At 42.9% G+C, this 26,067-nt stretch overlaps 1 protein-coding gene and 1 long non-coding RNA gene across 7 annotated transcripts in view; one reads left to right on the top strand and one right to left on the bottom strand.

Annotated features, from left to right (window-relative positions):
- The window catches only part of LOC148220178 (protein FAM219A-like), a 193,651-nt gene that overhangs the window by 89,810 nt on the left and 77,774 nt on the right, over positions 1-26,067 (bottom strand). For all 6 annotated transcript variants that reach the window (XM_088155661.1, XM_088155662.1, XM_088155663.1 and 3 more), the window contains exon 2: positions 23,039-23,138. In XM_088155661.1, the coding sequence (XP_088011787.1) occupies positions 23,039-23,138 (100 nt within the window). The remainder of the gene's footprint in view (positions 1-23,038; positions 23,139-26,067) is intronic.
- LOC148220180 (uncharacterized) lies at positions 4,789-16,449 on the top strand. Its single transcript, XR_015799097.1, has 2 exons — positions 4,789-5,258; positions 6,021-16,449. It is a non-coding gene; the product is annotated as an uncharacterized LOC148220180 (long non-coding RNA).

The following is a 26,067-nucleotide window of genomic DNA, read 5'->3' as shown; positions in this document are numbered from 1 at the left end:
TCCCAGACAGAAACACCAAACTTATATTGATAACTTTAAAGTTGATAAATCTGATCTTCAAGAGCTCGAAATCCTAGGCTCAGTAACTATGGACAGTTGCTACTTCTTTCATCTCCTGGAAGAAGACGGTCCTCATTTAAATGCTACCCCATACCACCCAGTTTATAGCAATGTGACTTTTTGGTGTAATCAAACTAAGCTTCTTACATATTTTGAACCTCATGCAGGTCGATTTAGCAAACTACCAATACGATTTCCCAAAGGAATTTGGCTCATCTGTGGAGACAGAGCCTGGCAGGGTATACCCTCATATATAGAGGGTGGCCCCTGTGCCCTGGGACAACTTACAATAATAGCCCCCAGTGTTAAAGGGGTAGTCAAAAAGAAAAACAGAAATATTAGATCCTCCACAGGACATCAATATGAAAGTGATTGTGATAGTGACTTTCACCCTTGGAACTCTGGAAAATCAATTGTCCCAAGCATTTTTTTACCTCAGCCAAGTTCTTCAGTTGCACTGAGACAGTTAAACAAGTTGGGGTGTTGGCTCAGTAAAGAAGTAAATGCCACCTCAACTGCAATCAGTGATTTGTTGACAGATGAAGAGGCAGTCAGACATGCAACTTTATAAAATAGAGCTGCCCTTGATTATCTTTTACTAGCTCATGGACATGGCTGTCAAGATTTTCAAGGATTGTGCTGCATGAATTTATCAGATCATTCCATTTCCATTCATAAACAGCTACAAAACCTAAGGGATTTAGCTAACCAAGTTACAACAGATGACCCATCATGGCTAGACAGTTTGTTCGAAGGTTGGAGCTTTGCACCTTGGCTAAAGGAACTCTGTAAAATAGGCTTGTTTATTCTAATAGTAATAATTGTAGTTTTATTATTAGTACCCTGTATACTTCAATGTGCGCAGCAAATAATGAATAAGACAGTGTCTAATATCTTAGTTGTTCAACAGAAAGGGGGAGATGTTGGGAAGGATGAATTAGGGAAACCTTATAAATACGAGTGCCTAGCAAAAGACTTTGAGAATATGGAAAATATAAGTGAAATAGAAATGGTAGCAATTTTCGACTGTGTGGCTGAAAGCAACTGAATGCCTGAACGCCCCTTTGTTTAGACAATGTTAGATGCTGCGAATACCAAAAAGCAAACAGACATCCTCCCTAAGCATGGCAGGAAGGGTCCCAGATAAAATTTAGAGACAAGAAAAGCAGTAAAACATGGTAATATAGTGATTCCTATAGGTTGCATGCAAATGTTAGAGAATTGTATCTTGTATTAGATTGGTTAGTGGAAATTAGAATATTCAACATAGAAGATTTATTGTATTGAAAACAGGAAAATCTCTCTCTTCGTTCTTACTCTCTTACGCTCTCTCCTCTTACTCTCGCTCTATCCCTCTCTCTGTGTCCTGCTCTGAGCTGCGGCTGCAGTTCCTTGAAGGGCCTTATTTATACACCCACGCCCTACGAAATAAACTGCAAACTTTAAGACCAGAATACAGAGAGCGCCTGAGTTTGTCCCGACCGTCCCAAGGCAGCAGTTCCTACAGGGAAATATGAGAATACAGCTGGAGAACAAGACTCAGAGCACTGCTCAACTCATGACTGAAGTGGATGTGCTAAGTCTAGTGAGCCACAAGCCATGGCAAGTCAAGGCAGAACCCTGAATGAGGAAGCAAAAGGTGTTCTTGGTATGCTTTGTTTAAGATAAATCATGCAAGAACGTATGTGACTGTGCAGTTATGTACAAAAGCTCTGTGCAGGGCTCTGATTAAGTAATGTTACTTAGAAACACCAATCGTGATTGTTGCTATTTTTAGCTATAATTGGAAAAGTATTGTTGGAGGTTGAACTATTCCCTTTTCTTTCAGTGGAATTTTCTCCCATTGTTATGCTAAGTAATTGTGGCTACACCTTGAAACGACAGATAATGTTCTCTCGTAAGGGGGTGGCTGGAGGGGGAGGGGGGGGAACCGGAAAGGAAAGGTGGGACGGAGGGTCTGGAGCGGGGCTTCTCTCTCTCGCTTGGCTCGTGGAGTGGGAAGACAACCTGGGCTCCGCTCTGGCATCTTCCCCTGCCATCCCAGCACTGAGATCCACGCTCCCTGCCTTTGGACATCGCTCTGCTGCTCTCCCAGCTCACCCTACTATCTCCGGACACTCTGCTGAGCACCACGACCGACACCGTGAGGGGGGAGTACTTTCCCATCCCTCTCACCCCTGGGCCGCGGCCGCCATCACTCCAGCCCTCTTCAACTGCGCGGGACCTGCCCTGCCCCCACAGCACCGGTAACTGAGCACAGGGAGACGGCCTGCGGCCAGAAGGGACTGGAGCGGAGCTAGACTGTTCTGTTGCCAATTTTTATATCTGTTGTTGTTTTCTGCCTTGTTAGGTACCAGTAAAGAACTGTTATTCTTATCCCCATATCTCCTGCCTGAAGGCGTCTGAATTGGACCTAAAATAATTAAAAGGGAGGGGGGTTGCACTCTGTATCGCAGAAAAGGGGCTCCTGCCTTTCCTTAGACCATACCTGTCTTTCAAACCAAGACAAGTATAAAAACTGATTTGTAGAACCAATAAATTCGCTTTTTGCATCCATGCAATGAGCCCCACCTTATCAATCGCCCAACAAAAACATATCTCATGCCCCACGCATCTGCTAAGAACACTATCCCACAAGTTTTTAATTATTTTAGATTCTCCTCCCCATCCCACTGGGGTGGAGGGAGCGAGCAAGTAGTTGCATGGTTTTTATTTGCTGGCTGAGGTTGAACCATGACACCTTTCTGAATGTAACAAACAGGTTTTCATAACTATTTCTTTCTTCTAAACTCCAAAAGCATGAAAGAAAATTTCTTTATTTTGGGCTATGGGAAACACATTGGTTTCCTCTAGATCAGCATTCAGTTTTTCTCAAGGCAACCTCCACTTTTAAGAGATTTGAACATTTACCTACTGCCTCCACTCCTCTCCTAAATTCCTTACAAGAAGATTTTCTGGTCAACCTAAAGGGCAAGAAGGAAACACACTGGCAGTGGAAGCAAGGACAGGTACCCTGGGAAGAGTGTAGCAATGCAATTCAATTGTGTAGGGATAGGGTGAGGAAGGTCAAGGCGAAGCTGGAATGGAACTTGGCAAGGAATGCAAAGAGTAACAAGATGGGCTTCTACAGGTATGTCATCCAGAAAAAGAAGGTTAAAGAAGGTGTACCCCCAAATAAATAATGCTGGAAAACAGGTAACTACAGACAAGGGCAACCTCTCTTCCCACACTTCTTGAGTGGATGGACTGCAAGATGGGCACTGGGGGGAGCAAAGTCCTTCCCACTGTAAGAGAAGATCAGGTTCGTGACCACCTGAGGAGCCTGAATGTACATAAGTGTATGGGACCTGACAAGATGCATTCCCAAGTCCTGAGGGAATTGGCTGATGTAGTTGCCAAGCCACTCTCTATATTTGAAAAGTCATGGCAGTCAGGTGAAGACGCAGGTGGCTGGAAAAGGGAAAACATTGCACCCATCTTTAAAAAGGGTAGAAAGGAGGACCCTGGAAACTATTGCCCTGTCAGCCTCACCTCTGTGCCTCGGAAGATCATGGAACAGATCCTCCTAGAAACTGTGCAAAGGAACACGGAGGACAAGGACGTGATTCAATATAGCCAGCACGGCTTCACCAAGGGCAAGTCCTGCCTGACCAACCTAGTGGCCTTCTATGATGGAGTGACTCCATCAGAGGAGAAGGGAAGGGCTACAGATGTCACTTATCTGGACTTTTGTAAAGCCTTTTACATGGTCCCCTACAACATCCTTCTCTCTAAATTGGAGAGAAATGGATTTGATGAGTGGACTGTTAGATGGATAAGGAATTGATTGGACAGTCACATTGAAATGGCAGTGGCCAATGGCTCAGAGTCCAGATGGAGATCAGTGACAGGTGGTGTCCCTCAGGGGTTCATATCGGGACCAGTGCGATTCAATGTCTTCATCAATGACACAGACAAAGGGATCAAGTGCACCCTCAGCAAATCTGCAGATGACACCAAGCTGAGTGGTGCCATTGACACACCTGAAGGACAGGATGTCATCTGGAGGGACTTGGACAAGCTTGAGAAGTGGGCCTGTGGGAACCACATGAGGTTCAACAAGCTAAGTGCAATGTGCTGCATGTGGGCCAGTGTAACCTCCACTATCAACACAGGCTGGGAAATTAAGGTATTAAGACCAAGCCTGCTGAGAAGAAATTGGAGATGTTGGTGGATGAAAGGCTGGACATGAGCCAGCAATGTGTTACTTGCAGCCCAGTAAGCCAACCTTGTCCTGGGCTGCATCAAAAGCAGTGTGGACAGCAGGGCAAGGGAAGTGATTCTGCCCCTCTTCTCTGGTGAGACCTTGTAGCAGGACATTCCCCTCTGCCACAGAAGAGCACATCTATTCTGTCCACCAGCTGGTGTGATAGCTCAGGGCATCTTCCCTCTCACATGAATTGGTGAGATAACTCAGGCCAGACAGATGTCTGGTAGGGAGTTATCACTGGCTAGGGAGTTATCTCTCTCTGGTGCCAGAGGTGGAATTCCCAGTTGACAATAAACAATTGGCCTTGAGAGCAAGATGTAGGAAGATAAGCTGCTGGAATTTCTGACTGACAGACGCTTCACTTTACAAACTATAAAAGCTACACACACTTTCATGAAGTCAGAAGTCTCCTGCACAGACCCTCGAAGCATGTAGTACTTCTTCCCTGAAGTTTGGACATAAACTTGTGGTTACTTTCCTGGGAAGTGAGTGAAAGGACTTTATGTGTACTCCATCATCAATTTGGTGGTAAACTACATTGACTCCTAATCTGTACTATTTTTTAAATGAGTCCTGTAGCTTTAAGCGAGATCTGAGAGAGGGGGGGGGAGGTGGTGGAATTCTTTCAGTGCCTGTGTTCAAAACCACAGATAAAGCTCTCGGGTTTTTTTTCCAAGCAGCTTTTCTTTCTCCGGAGAGAGAGAAACAGAATTTTTCCTTGCTTTTTTTTAAAGCTAGCTTCTTGTTCATTAGCTAAGGCAAGAAGCTTTTCCTGGGACTGTGGCTTCTTCTTCTGGAACTGTTCAGCTTTTTCTCTGGTCCAAAACATCAGAACATCGCCCACCCTGCCATGCCGTGGAGGCCTGGAGGTCAGCTCTGGACTCCGAGTAAGCCAAGCCACACCTACAGAAAGGACTCTGAATCTACCATCTCTTCTCCGCAGTGAGAGGTTTTATTATTTAACATTATTTATTCATATTTTCATGCCTGTGAGTACTCTGCTTGTTAAATAAACAGGGTTTTTTCACTTTCTCCAAGGGAATTCTTTCCAAATCTATGGGGGAGGGATTGCTGAAACCTGCCTTCTATTAGAGGAGAGACCCTTTTAGGACATTCCCCACCAAATTTGTCTCAAACCGGGACAAATATCTTGGTGCCCAATATTGGGCTGGAGAAAGTGAAAAAAACCCACCTGTACTAATTACATTTTGGTTTTAATCACTTTGTATTGGGGTAAAGCAGTCAGTAGTCACCATGTTGTTTGAGGTAATAATGTCTCTCTGGTTTGAAGTACTAATGTCTCTGGTCCCTAGGCCTATTTGAGGAACTAATGTCTTTCTGGTCCCTAGGCCTGTTTGTCTATCCACAGATAGTGCCAATTTTGTCCCTGGCACATACCTTTTACAGAACAGTGGCACAGATTAGGCTTTCTATTTTGATGAGCTTGGTGATAATGATTTATAGAAGGTTAACAGAGGTACGGGAGTTGTTCAAAATGTATATGGTCTGTTGTTTCTCCATCCTAGTCTCAGTAATCTGTTTTGGGGGTTTATTAGTAATTACACCCAGTTTGTTAGAAGAGGAGCAGGGGATGAGGTTTCCCAGTCTTTCATCTCCTTCTTCCCCTTTAAATCTGGTACATCACCTTTTGAGAATGTTCAGTTTCCCCTGGATGTTACAGAGACAACCTTCCTGGTGTTTTATCTCGTAGGTTTACCCTATATGGTCTGCAGCTTGTCTAGAATCGGGGCTGAGATGTCCAGAGGGGCTGATGAGACACCTGAGCAAGGCGTGGAAAATCCTGAGTGGTGTGGGGAATGGGAGGATATGGACCAAACCCTGAAGGAATTCTCTGACCTGATAGCTTGGAATTTCTCCCCTGAACAAATTCAGAACTCAGCTGAGGTGGGGAAATATCTGAAAGAGAAGTGTGTCCTGGGTTACAGTGTAAAGATGTGCCCAAAGTATGTATTCTATCACCATGTGTTGAAACTAGGTGGAGCAGTGATCCTTATCTCTGTGGGAAATATCCTCTGCTAATGGGTCATCTGTTAAGAAACCAGGTGGGGCAGTGTTCTTTATCTTTCCCAGGACCCATCCTTCCTCCAGAAAAATATCTCCTGTTAATAGATCATTGAGTCCCACTGCATGACTGATAAAATTACATCATCCCATTGTGAAATGCTCCACCCAGGGGGAGGAGCCAAACATTTCCTACCTAGATAAAAACTGAACTTTGGAACACCAAAGCAGCCCTTACCCACTAGTTTCCAAAAGACAAGAGCTACCAGACCTTTCTACAAGATCACTACTTCAACAAGACCACTTCATCTAAACTGCTACCACCACCATAACTAGCGTGGTGTCAGGTTGTATTCTGACTCTTTCAGTGGTTTTATTTTGTGCTACTGAATGTATTTTATTTTTTCTCTTTTTTTTCCTATTATATTGTATTTCTGACTTGGAGTCTTTCACTGGTTTTACTTTTAAACCAGCACAAAGTGCAATGACAACTCTAATGAGAAAAAGCTCATTATTATATGCTGGGCTCTGGCATATGCTTATCACACGCTGCTAGATACCATAGGGCAGCAGATAAAGACAAAGGGGCAGAAAGATAAATTAGCAGATAAATTACTAGATACCCCAGTCACTCAGGCTGCATCTAAACCAGACAGGGAACCTAAGCCAATGGCAGTTGCTCCTATCCAGAGAAGAAAACCACAACCAAAATCAATTGTCCAATGCATGGTAATGATGATGTAGGGGAAGGACCCTCAAAGCCAGCAACTGACTCAGAACCACAAATCACTATTGAGTCCCCATCCATGAACGACCTTCATAACCTAAGAAAGGATTACACCTGATGATTTGATCAATCTGTAGTTAGTTGGTTAGTCTGTATTTGGGACGCTGCAGGCGATAATACAACTCTGGATGGTACTGAAGCGAGGCATTTGGGATCCCTGTCACGTTATCTGGGTATTGACCAAGGAATGGTAAGGAGGCCTGAACCTCTGAGTCTCTGGATATGGCTCTTGAGAAGTGTGTGGAAAAGATATCTGTGTTCAGATGATCTCCATATGCAGCAAACCCTGTGGAAGACCATAGAATAAGGGATTCAATGCTTGAGAGAACTGGTCATGGTAGAGATTTTCTTCTCAGATGACCCAAAAATTAGGAGTAAGATGTACACCAGTTACGTGGCTAAAACTCGTACGACTTGGGCCACAAGAATAAGCTTCTGCTTTAGCAATGATGAAGCAGGATGAGGGGGATGAGACTGCTTGCTATGGTGAAAAAGCTCTGAGCATATGCAGATGCCATGCATGGTCCAACACATGCAAGAATCTCACTTGTGGAAATATGTCTGTCAGACCGCATGCAGAAAATGGAAGATAGGATGGAGGAGAATCACCAGAAACTCAGGGAGGAGATTAAAGAGGACCTTCTCCAAATCTCATCAGTACAGACCAGAGGTTCTCTTACCAGACGCCAACATCCCGCAGCTAGGGAGAGAGAGTACACTCCACAAGGTGGGCTGTGGTTCTTCCTGTGTGACTGTGGGGAAAACATGAGGAGGGGGTCTTGCTGTAATTTGGGTTTTTAAGGGGACTTTTCAGGAAAAGATCGTGACCCAGAGGCTGGCTGTCACGGATATCTATCTGCTGCATGCCATTTTCTGTAAGAAATCCGCTGCTTTCTGCTATTAAAAGATCACTCATCAGTGAGAACCATGAAGACAATCCCAAGATGAATGGATTGTCTGGATGAGCCACTAAGAGTCAAGTCAGGTGGACTGAGCAGTAACTGGGGGAAAGGCAATTCTGTCAGGGGAGGTCACGACCACCAACCAATTGACCACCTACTGAAAATGGACCCCCAACATAAATGGAGGGAAAAACTGCACATGCAGACTATTTACTGTGAGAAGTGAGAGATATAACAGGCAAGTTAGGGTTTGAGTACTAATTAATGAAAAAGCTATGTAATTTATAAGTAATGAATGCTGATGCCTTTGTTTGTTTAAATGTATAAATAGTGTAAGTTTTGATGATCTGGGAGTCAGCCTTTTGTGGGTTACCACTCAGCTCCCTACTTTACACAAATTAGAATAAAAATGAAAATACTTTATCCTCAGTGTGTGAACTGGCATTACATACCAGGTAATGAACCCATGTTTGAGACAACAGGATCAGTTATAGGATCAGACTGGACTGCTTAGAGCTTTATTCAGTCATATTTTAAAAATCTCCAAGGATGGAGATATTACACAACCTCCCTGGGGAAAGTTTTCCAGTGTTTGATTATTCTCATGATTAAAAATGCTTTCCTAAACATAATTAAGGTAAGAAAACAGGTTGGAAATTAAGCACCCACTAAATGCTACAGACAATTTACTGCCAATTCAGCCATATTCATATCATTCCTCACTAGCACAGAGGAGGTTTCATATGAAGCCTTTCCACTCATCTTACAACTCTCCAGATTATCCTGGTCATCTCTCATCTGATGGTCATTGTTGTAACTCACTAGATGTATCGGAAATGGTAGATTCCGTGACTCCTGCAATGTCCTGTGGTCTGGTCCCTCTCCCCTCTGGCCATGCCTAGTTGGTCGAGATCCAATTTCTTCCCGCCCCCTTTACAGACCCTAGAAAAGACCTATGCCCCCTGACCTCGCTCTCTTTTCGCTCCTGGAGGACCACAAGAAATAAACCTCAGATTCTCCCCAGGGGCGAAAGAGCCTCTTTTGTTATCTATTATTCACGTTCATGTGGCAGATCCCTGAGGCTTCGTCCTAACATCTGAGCTAGTTGGGACAAGGGCAAAAGTCTCAGAAGGTCGAAACCACAGGTCATTACCAGGCAAATGCAGACAGCTAGCATTTTTTCCTCTTTATTCCTGCCCTTTTCCCTTTCTCCATCTTGCCTTGCCCTGAAGCAGAGATTACATCCTGGTTCTAGTTCAGATTAATGTCCTCAAGACCCCTTGGAGATACTTTATCTAGTCAATGAGACCCAAAGCAGTCATAGCCTTTTCTAATGTGGCCATGACACTACTTTCTAGGGAGGTGGAAACTCCCAAGTACTTATGAATTGCAGTTAGAAAGAAGAACATTGGCAACAAAGGCACCAAGATCGCTTCCTTGTGTTAATGATCATCCCCTTCCAATGAAGTATAGTCCAACTCAAAGGACTCAAGCCAAATCCAAGGACTTCAAGTGTATCGTTGCTCTGTTGCACATAGACAGGAGTCAGCTATGTGATCTGGGAAACACTGAAAACATAACATTTGCCTGCACAGAAATATCTATGTCAAAGTTTTGTTTTCATATTTTGCAATTGCTTCACGCCCTGCTCCACAGAGCAGAGACTGCATAAAGCCACATTTCAGCCTAGTAGTTAAAGAATTCAGGCAGAAAAAGGAATCAAACTTTAGTCTTCCATGTTCTGTCTGAAAGTCTATAGCTAAAAAAGGCACAGCTGTTTTGTGATGTGAGCCTCCCAAACTTTTTATAGACAAAATCACCTTGAAAATTAGACATGAATTTTGTGAATAGTTTTGAAATTACCAATTACATATTCTTTACATGAAGTTAAAAAAAATTAGTTATAGGGTTTCCTAGAGACTTTAAGCTCAAGATACCTGTTGATTGTTTAGGGTTTTTTTAATTGTAAGCAAAACCTGAAAATCTTGATTTTAAAAATTGGCCTCTGTTCTGGACTTAAACTACCTATGCCTAAAAGCATAACTTTAAAAATTAAATATGCTAGCCTTGTTCAAGACATTTTAGCACAGTGTCATTTAATATGTCAAACACTGCTTTTCAGATCATCTTATATCATTATCTCACTTTTAATATTTTTTTCTCCCAAATTTCTAGTCCTACAACCAGTATTTAAAATAAACCATATAAAATATTTATTTTTTGAAAATCTGCTCATACTTTCAGACTGGGTAGTGAGGAGGGAGCTGAGAGAGGCTGCATTCTGGCATGGTGTGGCTGGTGTTACTTGGGAGCTCCATAGCAGTGAAGAGGCTGCCAACAGCCTGCAGCTCTGAAACACATGGTGTGATTAAACTCTCTTCTTTTAGCCAGCTGGACATTTACTCATGACAGAAAGCACTTTTAAGCTCTTGAAATTCAGGCTATTGGGTTAGATGGGAGAACTGCATAATTCCTTTAAGAGATATCAATACCTGCTGTCTTGATTGTACCAGTTTCATAGCAGAGAGCAAAGAAGAGGGTATTTTGTTGTTTGGAAAAGGCAGGGGTTATCTTGCATTCAGAGCAGATGGGAGAAAAATTTGAAGTTACAGCAAACATAACATGATGAGTTTGGATTTATGGTAGAATTGCCTTAAAACCCTAATTCTGTCTTGGTAGTTATGAATCATTGTTATATCCTTTGTGCGGTAAGTAAACAGAAACCAATGGACATGATGAAGTCTGTGCTAACTGAAAAAAAAACAAACCTTAGTTTGTTGCTACTGCTGCTTCTATCCAACTTCCTCACTGTTTAATGCTGTACATGTGCCTAACAGAATGTCGTGGTTTAACATAGCTTAGTTTTTAGTTAAAGAGAAATTAAGACACATTAAGAACTAGCTGCATCACTTACTGTACTTCACACACTAGGACTCTGTTGTTCATAGCTGGGTGTAACACTGTGTCATGGTTTAAGTCCAGACAACAACTAAGTACCACACAGTCACTCACTCACTTCCCCCTTCCCCTCCCTCCCCAGTGGGATGTGGAGGAGAATCAGAAAAAAAAACTCCTGGCTTGATAAGTACAATTATATAATTGAAATAAAGTAAAATATTACACTAATAGTAACAATTGTAATGAAAAGGTCGCTGAGCTCCAGTGAATTGCTCTGTTACAGTTTCTCTTAATGGCTTTACTGTTTATCTGAGCCTGTGTCAGCTACAATATTTTATTTATCTTTTCCCTTCTTGCCTGTCTATTTCTCCTCTAACTAATCTGCAATAATATCACAACTGTTTTTCCTTCCTCTAAGTGCCATGTCTATATATCTTTTAAATGTTTAGGGATGGTGACTCAACCATTTCTGTGGACAGCCTCTTCCAATGCTTGATAACCCTTTCAGTGAGGAAATTCTTCCTAATATACAGTCTAAACCTCCCCTGGCACCACTTGAGGCCATTTCCTCTTGTCCTATCCCTGATGAATTAAAGAACTCAAATCCAACAGCAAAATTCTGTTGGATCAAACATTCCATTATTACAGCACTGGAGACATGCTGAGAATTTTTGCCATGAGCCTGTCCAATGAGACACAGTTTCTTGGGGTTTAAATACATTATAACACTTAGGATTTCCTCACAGTCCCTTCCAGAGTCTGCCCAGTCTATTACATCAGAGGTGCCAAGTTTGTCTTGCTGTTCTTACATGGAGCAAGGCTGACATCTAGTGTCTTTTCCCCCTGTATTATTATAAGTAGGATGCTCTTACTTCATCAGAGGGTCATCATTATGGTCTTCATCACCTGCCCTCTGGATGACTCTTCCATGTTGGCAGCTCCCAGTCCATGAATAATTTACTTCTGCTGATCTCTAGTTCCTTATTTTATTGTTCTAAGTCACTACTAAGACACTACATTTATCTTTAGTTAAAGATAACCCAAAACTCCTCTTACCTAAAAAATTATTTGTTGAATTTGCTTCCTTAGCTAAACAACCCTCTACTGATTAAGTTTTCTGAGGTGCATAGGTCTCTGGAGTTATTTCCTTCAGGTACAAGCTCAACTGCTCCTTAATTTTCTTGGGTTTGTTATCTTGTTCTACTGACACTAAGTTAAACACACATTTAAGCAAAAATGGCTAAAATGCAAAAGTCCAAAAAGCCATAAATTCCTTAGCTAACTAAGGCACAGCTCCTTACGAAGTTCAGGGGACCACAAGATTCATGGCTAAATGAGATATAACTCCTTTTCACTCGTTATTTGGTAGAAGAGATGGACCCCCACCTTGCTACAACCTCCTTTCACATAGAGAGCAATAAGGTCTCCCCAGAACCTCCTTTTCTCCAGTCTAAACAACTCAAATTTCCTCAGCTGCCTTTCATAAATCTCGCTCTCCAGACCCTTCACCAATTTCATTGCCCTTCTTTGGACACGCTCCAGCACCTCAGTGTTACTACTTCTTGTAGTGATGGTCAAAAACTGAACACAGTATTTGAGGTGCAGTGTCACCAGTGCTGAGTACAGGGAGACAATCACTTGCCTAGTCCTGCTGACCACACTATTTCCAATACAATCCAGGATACCATTTGCTTTCTTGGCCGTCTTGGTCACATAGACATACTGCTGGCTCATATTCAGCCAGCTGCCATCCAACACACACAGGTCCTTTTCAGACAAGCAGTTTTTGAGCCACTCTTCCCAAAGACTGTAGAGCTGCATGGGGTTGTTTAGATCCAAGTGCAGGATCCAACACTAAGCCTTGCTGAATCTCATACAAGTGGCCTTGGCCCATCAATCCAGCCTGTCCAGATCCCTCTGTAGAGCCTTTCTACCCTCAATCAGTTCAACAGTCCCACCCAATTTGGTGTCATCTGCAAACTTACTAAAGGTGCACTCAATCCTCTCATCCAGATCATTGATAGATATTAAACAGAATTGGTCCCAATACAGAGACCTGGGGAACACCACTTGTGATCATCCCCTAGCTGGATTTGACTCCATTCACCACAACACTTTTGGCCTGGCCATCCAGTCAGTTTTTTACTGAGCAAAGAGTATGCCCATCCAATCCACGAGTAGACAGTTTCTCCAGAAGAAAGCTGTGTGAGTGACAGAGGCTTTACCAAAGTCCAGGTAAACAAAGTCCACAGGCTTTCCCTCATCCACTAAATGGGTCACCTTGTCATAGAAAGAGATCAAGTTGGTCAAGCAGGACTTGACTTGCCTAAAACCATGATGACTGGGCCTGATCACCTGGTCATCCTGTATGTGCTGCATGATGGCACTCAGGATGGTCTGCTCTGTGATCTTCCCTGGCACCAATGTCAGGCTGACAGGCCTGTAGTTCTCTGGATCCTTCTTCTGGCCCTTCTTTAGATAGGCATCACATTGGCCATCCTCCAGTCAACTGGGGCCTCCCTGTTTAGTCAGGGCTTGTGTATAGGTAAAACCTTAAAAAATATGAGTCTTGTTACCCTTGTAAAGCCATAGCTCAGGCCTGCTACTTCAGCTAAATGGAAAAGGACTATGGGAAAGTGACTCAGCTGAATTTGAGGTAGAAAAACAAGTTATATAACCATTACGTGTTCACATAGTGGTTTATGGTAGTTGGTTGAACTACATTTGTTATTATATATAGGTAAAAACCTTGTAAAATAAAGGCCTTGTAAAATAAGGACTTATTACTTCAGCTAAGCTAATAGCTAGCCTGATAAGTTCCCATGAGAAACCTGTCAGCTTTCATGAGAATGGAATCCTGTAATGGTGGAAATCTGTGCTTATTCTTGTGAGAAAGAATTCTAAGACCATGATAGTTAATGGCACCTGTGAAAGCTATCCTGAGAAAAATGCAAACAATATCTGAAAAGAGACCCAAGCACGTAACCGTCTCCAGTGAACTGACCAATCAAACGAGGTAACAACTAGTTACCAACCAATTATAGGTAGGCATGACACTTTTAGAAAACCCTATAAAATACAGGCTGTGGTTAATAAAAAAAACAACCCTTTTTTGCTGCTTAAAGAAGAAAGTGTGTGTCTCATCTATTTGTAACGTGAGGTCATAGAGACAATTTGTTGTGCTTAAATGGCCTAATGCTTAGAAAGGCCTGGTTTTTGCAATAAAGAGCTCTCTCTTGCACCTGCCTGGGGTCTCTTCGTCGCTCTGCTTCCTAACATTTGATGCCCAACAATGGGAGATCAGATTACAAGTGAGGAGGTGAACTGCAGCACACAATGAAGCCCCGCGGACCCAGAAAACCAGGATACCAGACTGCAATGAAGAGATGGACTGCAACTCACCTAGGCAGCCCTTACGATCCTGGACCCCCGGACTGCAAGCAGAAAGCAGAGCTCAGACCCTGATATAATGACAGGGGATTTTCTTTGCAAACCACAATCCAACGGAGAGCAAAATGCCTATAAGGTTAGGTCAGTGGTATTTGCTGGATGAAGACTCACAGGACTGTGAGTATCCTTGGACTGTAGAGGTGTTCCGGTAGCACTGGTGCAACTTAGAGATATTGCAGCACATTCTCCACATCGGAGCAACTTTTATTATGGGTTAAATAACCCTGTAATTGCTTCCTAAATGAGAGGGGCTTTGATGTTTAAAACTCCTGTGCACAGCTGCACCAGAAAGTGCTGGAAAGGCTACTGATAATGAACTCTGGCACGGATCCAGGGAATGGATCCAGGGAACGAATCAATCCTCAGTTTAGCATGCAATGTTGCGGGCACTACCAAAGGCCCCCCAGAGCTCCCCCCGGAGCAGAACACTCCTCCAAGAGCAGGTTGCCCCCCCCCATCACCACCACTGCGGCTCTGCTGAGTGCCTCCCATGCAAAAGGCTTCTTGTCTGCTAATTCCCCCGCAGTGGCTCCTTCTCCAGCTGCTCCCCCCCCAATGCCAAACCCCCCGCGGCTGCTCTCTTGGCCCTAGTAGGGCCCCTGGCCTCTGTTTGCCCCCTAGGCCTCTGTTGGCTCCCTCGGACTTTGTTGGCCCTCTTGGCCCTTGTCACCCCCTTGGCCACCCCCAGCCCCGCTGGCGCCAGCTTCCCACAGTGAGGCCTTTTTGCATACCATCTCCTCCACAGCAGCAGTTCTCCATGGTGCCCCTCCTGCTGCGGGTCCTCCAGCACCTGCTCCTCTGACCGTGGCTTCTTCGCTGCCCACTCCTCCCACAGTTACTCCAGCCTCCACAGCCCCCACTCACTTAGAGGCAGTTGGCCCTTGATAGCTACCTTGGCTCAGCCTACTCTTCCCACCCAGGAACCATAAATCATGGCACATGGCAGATTCATAGCCTACACAGAATGCTGATGCTGCTGCACATCACTGTCAGAATGCCAAGAGGACGCATTGCAACACCGAGATCTGTCGGTTATTACTGCGTGCCCACTTGCTTATGAAGACTTAGGCTACTCTATTATCAGAGACCTGCGGAGATTGGTACAGGAGAGTTTGTCATTCAGTTAACAGGTGATGCTGCTTACTCAAATCCCAGAATGCAGACAGACTATCCTCATGATAGTTGTGATATCGTTACCCAGAACTCTGTTAAAACTAACCTTGTATTTTCATTGAGCTGTGGATTTTGACAGGACTGTTTATTGGAGAGATGAAAGGCTAGCTGTGTGAATGTAGTGTCATTCTGCATCCTTTGAGGCTGCTTAGCATGGTCTAAATTCTTCAACACAAATGCTGATATACTGCATGATTAGTAACACTTGACATGTGGGATGTATACTGCCTTTTCAGGAATTTTTATTTAAAAGTCTGATTGGACTGAATTAATATTGATTCTTTGCTCAGTTATAATGGTGTTAGTTGTTACCACGATGTTGGGGGTTGAATTGTTCCCTTTTCTTTCTGTGGAATTTTTCCCATTGTTATGCTAAGTATTTGTGGCTACACCTTAGTAGCAATAGTATTCTCTCGCAGGGGGGTGGGGGATAGGGGGACACCGGAAAGGGAAAGGGGGGAGGAGGGTCTGGGACGGGCTCTCGCTCTCTCACTTGGCTCGTGGAGTGAGAGGAGGACGGCCCGTGCTCCGATCTAGCATCTTCCCCACCATCTCAGCGCTGAGAGCCACGTTCCCTGCCGTCGAACACCGCTCTGCTCCTATCCCACTTCATCCTACTACCTCCAGACACTCTGCCAAGCACCACGACCGACACCGTGAGGGGGGAGTCGCTCCTCCATCCCTCTCACACCTGGGCCATTGCTGCCATCACTCCAGCCCTCTTCGACTGCGCGGGACCTGCCCCGCCCACAGCACTGGTAACTGAGCACAGAGGGGGACAGCCTGTGGCCACAAAGGGACTGGAACTGAGCTATACTGTTCTGTTTCGTTGTCAATTTTTATAGCTGTTGTTTCTACTATTTTGCCTTGTTGGATATCAGTAAAGAACTGTTATTCCTATCCCCATATCTTCTGCCTAAAAGCCTCTGATTTGAAACTATAATAATTAGAAGGGAGGGGGTTGCACTCTGCATCTCAGGAAAGGGGTTCTCGCCTTTCCTTAGCAAAATACCTGTCTTTCAAACCGAGATATATGAAAATTGGAAATTTGTATACCTGGAAATACATTTGCAAACTTGGTACCCTTAGAATATCACTTATTGTTATGTGGCCCTTTAGAAAATTCAGTAGATCCCTCGTTGGAAATATTTTGGGTGGATATTAATGGAATAGCAATTAATGTTCAAGCCCAATGTCAAAACATGGCATGATTTACATGGGTGAGGCCCATGCCGCTCATAAGTCAGGCATTCCCTTGCTCACTTGAAGGCAAACCCTGAGTGTTATCTGCAGAAGCTATTTGAGAATTAGATATAATTAGCTCTTGACTCTCCACTGTAAAGGCAGGCAAAACTGTGCTGGCTTTGCCTGTTTGTTTGCTTTTTGTCCCACAGTTTTAATAGGGTAATTTTATTGTTAATCTTTCACCATGAAGAAACATGTGGCATCATTTCAGATAGGTACAGCTATTTAGTTATTCTACTGTAGTTATTCTTCCTTGCCACTGTTGGGGATCGAATTGCTCCCTTTTCTTTCTGTGGAATTTCTCCCATTGTTATGCTAAGTATTTGTGGCTACACCTTAAAACAATAAGATAATGTTCTCTCGCAGGGGGGTGGGTGGAGGGCGAGGGGGGAGACCGGAAAAGGAAAGGTTGGATGGGGGGTCTGGGCGGGCTGGAAGTCTCTCTCGCTTGGCTCGTGGAGGGAGAGGATGCCCCGGTGCTCCGATCTGGCACCTCCCCTGCCATCCCAGCGCTGAGATCCACACTCCCTGCCGCTGGACATCGCTCTGCTGCTCTCCCAGCTCACCCTACTACCTCCGGACACTCTGCCAAGCACCACAACTGACACCGTGAGGGGGAGTCGCTTCCCCATCCCTCTCACCCCTGGGCCGCTGCCGCCATCACTCCAGCCCTCTTCGACTGTGCGGGACCTGCCCTGCCCCCAGCACCGGTAACTGAGCACAGGGAGAGAGGGCCTGTGGCCAAAAGGGACTGGAGCTGAGCTATACTGTTCTGTTCTGTTGTCAATTTTTATAGCTGTTGTTGTTTTCTGCCTTGTTAGATATCAGTAAAGAACTGTTATTCTTATCCCCACATCTCCTACCTGAAGGCCTCTGATTTGAAACTAAAATAATTAAAAGGGAGGGGGGTTGCACTCTGCATCTCAGAAAAGGGGCTCTTGCCTTTCCTTAGCAAATACCTGTCTTTCAAACCAAGACAGCCACATATAAATTGAAATTGGACTTGATATCAAAACAGCGTAAGTACATTGATGGAGCAAAAGTGCAGTAAACAGTAGCTCACTCCTTTAGAATCATCTGAAACCGTGGCTTTGTAGCTGTTTATATACAAGTGTCAGTCTTACACACCCACCGACCTAACTGAGTTACATGTGCAAAGCTCATGGCAGTATTATATAACTAGGTTCTTGATGCTATATCCTTAAATATTTATATTCTGTTACCTTCAATAGTCCTAGCTCAAATCTATTGTACAGGCAATCTCGAAAAGCTGTTTTACTGCCAACTGACCAGATTTGAATTGCAATTTGCCAAGATATACAGTGTTGACTTTTTTCTGAGGAAAGTTGTACTTTAAAAAACCTTGGCAAACTTATACTTATACTAGAACAGTACTGACCATGACCAAACATTTTCAATAATATTTGCACTTACCATGAGCTATTCCCAAAACTAAATTATGTAAAATCATAACGTATTTGCCACACCTTTATAATCTCTCCAGTAAATCCATAATGCTATTTCAGTTACAAATCAGTCCTTTGCTTGCATATTGATCATTGATGTTTAGCTGTTGTATGACAAATTTCCAGTAGCATTTTTGTAACGATGGAGTCAAAAGGAGTTAAATTTTGTTGTATCTAAGCCTTTAAAGGAACACTCTCAACTCTGACTTTAGTTTTGTTACATTTAAGTGATATTAAGGTTCAGTTCTGTACAGTTTAAGAGATGTTAAGGTTCAGTTCTGTTAAGTTTAAGTGTTGTTAAATTTAAGTGATGTTAGGTTTGCGTTGTGTTAATTTGAAGTTCTGTTAAGTTTAGGTTCTGTTAAATTTAAGTTCTGTTAAGCTTAATTTCTGTAAAGTTTAAAGTGTTCAATTTAAGTTCTGGCTTTTTAAAGTTCTGTTAAGTCTAAGTTCTATTACGATCAATTTCTGTTCGGTTTCAGTAATGTTAAGTTGTTAGGTTTACTTTCTCTTGTGTTTAAGTGACGTTTGGTTTGAGTGAGTATAAGTTCAAGTTCTGTTGAAATATGCTCATTTAAATTACAAGATACAGTTCTTTTGTTATAGAGATAAGATGGAACCGACTGAAACAATTATGATGACGAAATGGTAAAAAAGTCTTTAAGAATATAAGATAATAAGTCATGTAAAAATATCTGAAGATGTGGTTTTTTCGATCCTTAATTTCATCAAAGATTCTATAGGTATAAATGTTCTGTATTGGTCAATTAGGATATTTATTCACAGCAATCTTTGCTGTTTTGTCTACTATAGGTAGCACAGAGGAATGAGTAACAATTCCAAATTATGGCTGTTATTAATTGTAAGCTCTTTAGTGCTTTCTTTCTTGCTTTTATTTTGCTTTATTGTCATATATGCACGATGTGTGGAAAAATATAATCTCAGCTTCTTAGGACAGTTACTGTTGTATTAATGATTCTGAATATGTCATTAATGTCATAGCATGAATTCACTGACTTTTCATAATGGGCATTATCCATAATATATTATTTGAGGTTTCACATATGCATTCCTTTGGTTGTTTGCAGTTTGTTCATGGTACAATTGACTACTTAGCTAAAGATAAATTACAAAGCCAGCTGCTTTATAAACTTTTCCATACCATTGTGTAGCTATCTGCAAGACATGTATGATTTTAATAGACTTTCCCAATTGCTGTTAATAGAGGCTTGTTTGTAGAATCTCTTAGGGAGACTCTTCCAGTTAAGGCCTTGGCTGCAGCCAAATCCTGGCCCTAGCTGGTCACAAGTATGCCAACAGACTCAGGTGTTTTCTGCACTAAAACTGTACTCAGGTCACTTTGACTTACTGATTTGGGCTTATAACAGCTGAATCCTCTTTTGAGGTAAATTTGGAAACCTTTCACAGAAATGGTTCTCCAGGTCCTCATTGTGAAATGTCTTGCCAGCTATTGCAGACTGGGTGATGGTACAGTATTTATGCAATTCATGATGTATTGTTCCAAATCACTATCCTTTCTCTTGGATGCTAATGATTACATGTGTTACTGTGCTTATTTTTGCTTGGTGTTCGATGTGAGTTTATTGCTTTGTTACATGTATTGCTTTACTTTCATGTTGCCTTCATGTTCATAGTGAGAAACGCGCATGTTGTTGAAAAAACAAAGAAGGGGGAATATGGCTCCTCAAGAACGTTTAGATAATACAATATTTACACTAGAAATTTTGAGAGCAGATCATCAATTTTGATCCCTGGCAAAGTGATACTGCTCTGAAGATTTGCATGTGGAATCAATTTCTGAAAGGTTTTACCTAAGGATCAACAATTGGGTGTGCAATGGCAAGGCCTAGCTGATTTAATAACCTAGGGAGAAGGCATGCATGTGTTTTATTGCCAATAGGTCTAAAGTGGTTACCTGCTCATCTGGACAAACATGGATTGCCACTGAGAAGACGAGGCCCAGTGAGAGGAAAAATGACCTAATCAGCATCCTGCCCTTGTAGCCAAGGCAGGAGCAGGGGTAGGACTGCCAGGAACATGGCTGTGTCTGGAGGCTTACAGAGGCAGCCTGCCAACAGAGGCCTTGTGTCCCACTGCACTCATCATCATGTTATTGTGTTCCTGCTGACCTTCTTTAGTTATTCTCTATTCCATATTTTCAGAAAGATATTCAGTAATGTCAAAGTCAGCATTTCCAGCTAATAGACTCCCTCCTGCCTAAACAGCACGGCCCCTGAGCTCCAGTCATATGAACTTTGGAACAGTAGCCATTTACTTCCACTTCCTGGGAACATTGGACACTATATTTTTGTTTTCCTATGCTGCGGGTCTTTTTCAGTGGCATGGTTGTATTTGATGGGTTTTTATTGATTGCGATCTGTATTCCATGTATCTTATCCTGTGTCCAGCAGATGATCAGTAATAGTCTTAATAAGATAATGACCTTACAGGTACAGACTGTTTTGGCATCAGGGTACATGAACCCTTAGCACAAAAAAACAAAGAAAGAGGGAGATGTTGTGTATAGGTAAAACCTTACAGAAAAAGGGCCTTGTTACCCTTGTTAAGCCATGGCTCAGGCCTGCTACTTCAGCTAAGTAGAAAAAGACTATGGGAAAGTGACTCAGCTGAATTGGAGGTAGAAAAACAAGTTATATAACCATTATGTGTTCACATCATGGTTTATGGTGGTTGGTTGAATTACATTGGTTGTGCTTAAATGGAATGTAACTGATAACCACCTAATTGCTTAGAAATGCCTGATTTTTGCAATAAAGAGCTCTCTTGCACCTGCCTGGGGACTCTGTGCCACTCTGCTTCATAACAAGGACTGCTGGGAAATGATTGAAAGGGGCTTGGTGAGCACTTTTGCCAGCTTCCTCAGTACTCTTGGGTGGATCTCATCTGGCCCCATAGACTTGTGTGTGTCTAAGTGGTGTAGCAGGTCACTGACTATTTTCCCTTAGATTACAGAGACTTCATTCTTCTCCCTGTCTCTCTCTTCCAGCTCAGCAGGCTGGATACTCACAACTAGTCTTACTATTATGACTGGGGCAAAGGAGGCATTAAATATCTCAACCTTCTCCTCATCCTTTGTCACTACGTTTCCCCCTGCATCCAACTTTCTGACTTCTCCTCCCTAGTCACTCTTCCAGCAAGATCTTGCTTATTCAACCACTTTATTTTCCTTTGCTGTCCACAGGTCTACTCTGTAACATTTCTTTCTGCACTGCCATGACCAGATTTGTATATCTAATTTATACTCAGGCAGAATCTTAAGACTTCACAAGCACTTCCCAGCTTTTTCCTGGTGTTTCTTTAAGGTTTCTCTTAGAAATGAGGCCAATACCAGCATTTGCAGTAGTACTTCAGATCCTTAGGTAAAACCTATCTATCAGTGAACATGTCTTCATAATTATACACCAATGCCCAAACTTCTCCATATCTTCAAACCTTAGCTGTTTGCTGACCTTCCCTGTCACTCATTTGGTAGTGGCCAGAGCTATTCCACTGAACATCTGGGCACCCACTTCTTTCAGAGCCTTACCTAGCATACAATCATAGAATGGTTTGAGTTGGAAGGGACCTTTAAAGGACATCTAATCTAAGCCTCCTGCAATGAGCAGGGACATCTTCAACTAGACTAGGTTGCTCAGAGCCCCATCCAATCTGACCTTGAATGTTTCCAGGGATGGGGCATTTACAAATTCTCATGGAAAACTGTTCTAGTGGTTCACCATCCTCATCATAAAAAAAATCATCCTTATATCTAGTCTGAATCTACCATCTTTAAAACCATTATCCTGGGTTCTGTTGCTAAAGGCCCTATTAAAAAGTCTGTCCTAATCTTTCTTATAAGCCCTCTTTTAGTATTGAAAGGCTGCAATAAGGTTTTCCCAGAGTCTTTTATTCTCTAGGCTAAACAACCCCAACTCTCTCAACCTTTCCTCATGGGAGAGGTATTCCATCCCTGTGACCATTTTTGTGGATCTCCTCTGGACCCACTCCAACAGGTCAACCTCAACTAGCTCCAGCAACATCCTGTCAGTGTCATTTGTTCTGATGTGAAAGATAACCAGGGAACTGCTTCCTGCTCCTATGCGAAATTTTCAAGACTTAGATTCCCATTTTTTTATCCATGCTCTGAGCAAAATGTACACTTCCTTTGATCTGTCCCTTGTCAGGTCTTTGAGTCTGTGTGGCACAATAGAGGCTCAGATTTTGGAGACAGGACAGTCGTGTGGATTGCTGTCCTCTTGTAAGCATTAGCCTTGTGAGGAAGCTGAGTATTGTGCTAATATAATTTTGCATCCAGAACTTCAAAAATATTGCTCAGAAATAGAACGAGTATTTCCATGTGAACCTTTACAAACCTACAAACCCTACAGCTTACAGTAACACTGCTCTTCCTGGTAGTACAAGTCTCTGATCCTTTCCCTTTTGTTTGCAGTTATCCTGTCTTCTCTTCTATACACTCCCTCTATATTATCTTCATTCTTTTCCTGTCCAAAGCCTTAATAAAAATCTGTAGGTTTAAAGACCTATGTCTTCCTTTCAAGGCATAGTTTTCTTCCTCTACCACAGCCCATGATAAAGTGTCCTTGCATGTTTGCAGAAGAATCACACTGATAAAGTGCTCTGGAGTTGTCTGAGCTGAGCTGGCATGCTTAGCCATATACATGAAGATCTGCATATGGTCCCACAAGCACCTTACCATATTTCAGACCTTGGATTCAGCCCTTTTACTCTCCATCAGCAGACTCACCTAATTTCACTTGAAGAGAGGATGGCTTACAGTTCATGGCTACAGTCTCTCCTTCTCTCATACCACAATCTCTGTCCAAAATAGATGCAGCTGTTGGATCCTGTTGAGAAAGAAAGTGAGAAAGAGAATAATTTAGCTAAAAGTTCTGCAGTCTGTTCTCTGACTGTTAGGTGAGTCCATTTCCACCCACATTGAGAGGGAACAGAGAACATGCCAGTGTTTTGAATGGCTGAAACCTAGAGAAACCTAGACAAAATTTTGGAAGCATGTTTAGTATGCTTACAGTACCTTTGAAAACACCAGGTTTCAACACCTGGCTTATATAATAGATAATACTGGGAATATAATATACAGGGTGGGTCACCAGTTCAAATTCAGCCTGCTCTGGCAGTAGTCCAAAACAATTTTCATGTGATGACTCTTTGGAATGTTGTATGAAACACATCTACAGTTTCATCTGAGTTCTAAGTGGACTAGTCTACCTCATGATTAAAACTAAAAAGCTCATGACCAGCTGTGTTAAAGTTCATCTCAGAAGAAATGAGGACTGAATAAGACAATTCAATCTCCAGTCCCTCTTAGAGAGAAGTAAAGAAGCCTGTAGTTCCCAACCCAGATCTATTTGGTTTTGGCTAACTGGAAAGATTTAATTTTAGTATGTCAGCACAGCAATTTTTACTGTCACTGAAATCCCCCTGAAAACCAAAGTTCCTCAAACACGGAATCCACCCCATTATGCCTACTTGCACACAAGCTAATTCAGGTAGTTTTGTATTCTATGGTACAGCATAGCAGAGGGTTCAAATATACAAAGTGCCAATTCAGGCAGCTCCAGCACTGATAAAAAGATGATTTTTGAGTAGTCTTGGGAATTCCCGAGAGGTGCCAGCTGATTGGAAGCTGATTAACTTAGTCCTGATTTTCAAGAAGGGCAAGAAGGGAGACCCTGGAAACTACAGATCTGTCAGTCTCAGTTCAGTGACCAGTAAAATAATGGAAAAGATTATTCTGGGAGGTGTTGACACATGGAGGACAACGCAGTCGTTGGTCACAGCCAGCATGGTTTCATAAGAAAAAGTCCAGCTTGTTGAACCTGATTTCCTGCAATGACAGGGTAACACACCTAGTTGATCAAGGGAAGCCAGTAGATATAATCTTTTTCAATTTCAGTAAAGCTTTTGATATTGTGTCACATAGTATAATTCTGGACAAAATGTCCAGCACATAGCTGGATAACCATGTTATGTAATAGGTGAACAACTGGCTCAGGAGCCAGGCACAGAAAGTCAATGGGGTTACATCAGACTAGAGTTTGGTCACTAGTAGGGTTCCACAGGGCTCCATCCTAGGCCCAGTTGTCTTCAATATCTTCATTAATGACTTGGATGCAGGACTCAAAGGAATATTAAGTAAGCTTGCTGTCAACTCCCTTAAGGACAGAGAGGCCCTGCAGAGATACCTCAACAAATCACCAACCATAGGAAGTCTAACAAGTGCAAGTGCTAGATTCTGCACCTGGGATGGGGGAACCCTGGATGCATGTACAGACTGAGCAACAAGAGGCTGGAAAGCAGCCCTGGGGAAAGGGACCTGGGGGTCCTGATTGATGGCAAGTTGAATATGAGTCAGCAGTGCCCTGGAAGCCAGGAGGGCCAACTGTGTCCTGGGGTACCTCAAGCACAGCAACATCAGCCAGTCAAAGGAGATGATTGTCCAGCTCTACTTTGCACTGGTGTGTCCTCATCTTGAGTACTGTGTACAGTTTTGGGCACAACAATATAAAAGACATTAATCTATTGGAGAGCATCTAAAGGAGGGCCACAAGGATGGTGAAGGGTCTGGAAGGGAAGCCTTATGAGGAGCAGCTGAGATCACTTGGTTTGTTCAGCCTAGAGAAGAGACTGAGGGGAGACCTCATGGTGGTCTTCAACATCCTCATGAGGGGAAGTTGAAGGGCAGGCACTGATCTCTTCTCTCTGGTGACCAGTGACAGGACTCAAGAGAATGGCCTGAAATTCTTTCAAGGGAGGTTTATGTTCGATATCAGGAAAACTTTTTTCACCCAGAGGGTGGTCGAGCACTGGAACAGGCTCCCCAGGGAAGTGGTCACAGCACTAAGCCTGACAGAGTTCAAGAAGCATTTGGACAAAGCTCTCAGTCACATAGTGTCATTCTTGGGCTGTTCTGTGCAGGGCCAGGAGTTGGACTAGATGATCCTGATGGGTCCCTTCCAATTCAGCATATTCTAGGATTCTATTTTATGGTTCTATGATATTCAAACTCCTTTCATAGCAAAAGTCAAACTTCTTAGAATTATCTCTATTTAGCACTATACTAAATAAAATTGGTTTTCAAACACATTCACTTCTTCACACTAGAAGCTAGAAACTAAATTAATCATGGATATATATATATACAGGATGTTGTAAGGTGGTAAGTGGCAAGCCACTACCTGTGTCCAGGCTTCCCAGATAAGAACCTTTTCTCTAACAGTCTGGGAAAAGGAAGGATACAGCTGCTTTTCAAATGCATGACTCCAAGAGCTGGATGCTTCCTAGTAGTACTGAAGACAACTAAGTCCTTGGAGCCTGTGGGAAAATGACTGAGGACCCTGTGGACAGGTAACTGGGGATACAATTAGAAGAAACTGAAGAGTTGTATTGGCATCTTAACACGAATTATAACAGTATGGAAATTATATGGTAAATCAGTTGTTGCTCCCTGGATGGAATGTGGTTGGCATGACTTGAAACCTATTCCATGATGATTCCCCATACATACACATCTGCTAAGGGTGATGGAATGGAGGGTGGAGCAGAGTAGACAAACCGTGGCCAGACTCTGTGGAAATCCTTGCAGGGAAGGGAACTCGATGGTACTTTACAGCTGATAAACCACATAACACCTGTCAGTCAGGGGCAATAGGAGAAGATGTCCTACTGCTGAGCCAGCAACTGTGGGGAAATCCCTCTCCTTAGATGAACTTGCTTCATTAACGCCTAATAATAATGCATACCTCCATCCCAAAG

Source organism: Sturnus vulgaris, chromosome W, assembly GCF_052056855.1.
Source record: "Sturnus vulgaris isolate bStuVul1 chromosome W, bStuVul1.hap1, whole genome shotgun sequence".
NCBI classification, from domain to species: domain Eukaryota; kingdom Metazoa; phylum Chordata; class Aves; order Passeriformes; family Sturnidae; genus Sturnus; species Sturnus vulgaris.
The sequence above is the reverse complement of the archived record's forward strand: the minus strand, read 5'-3'. Positions and strand labels throughout refer to the sequence as shown.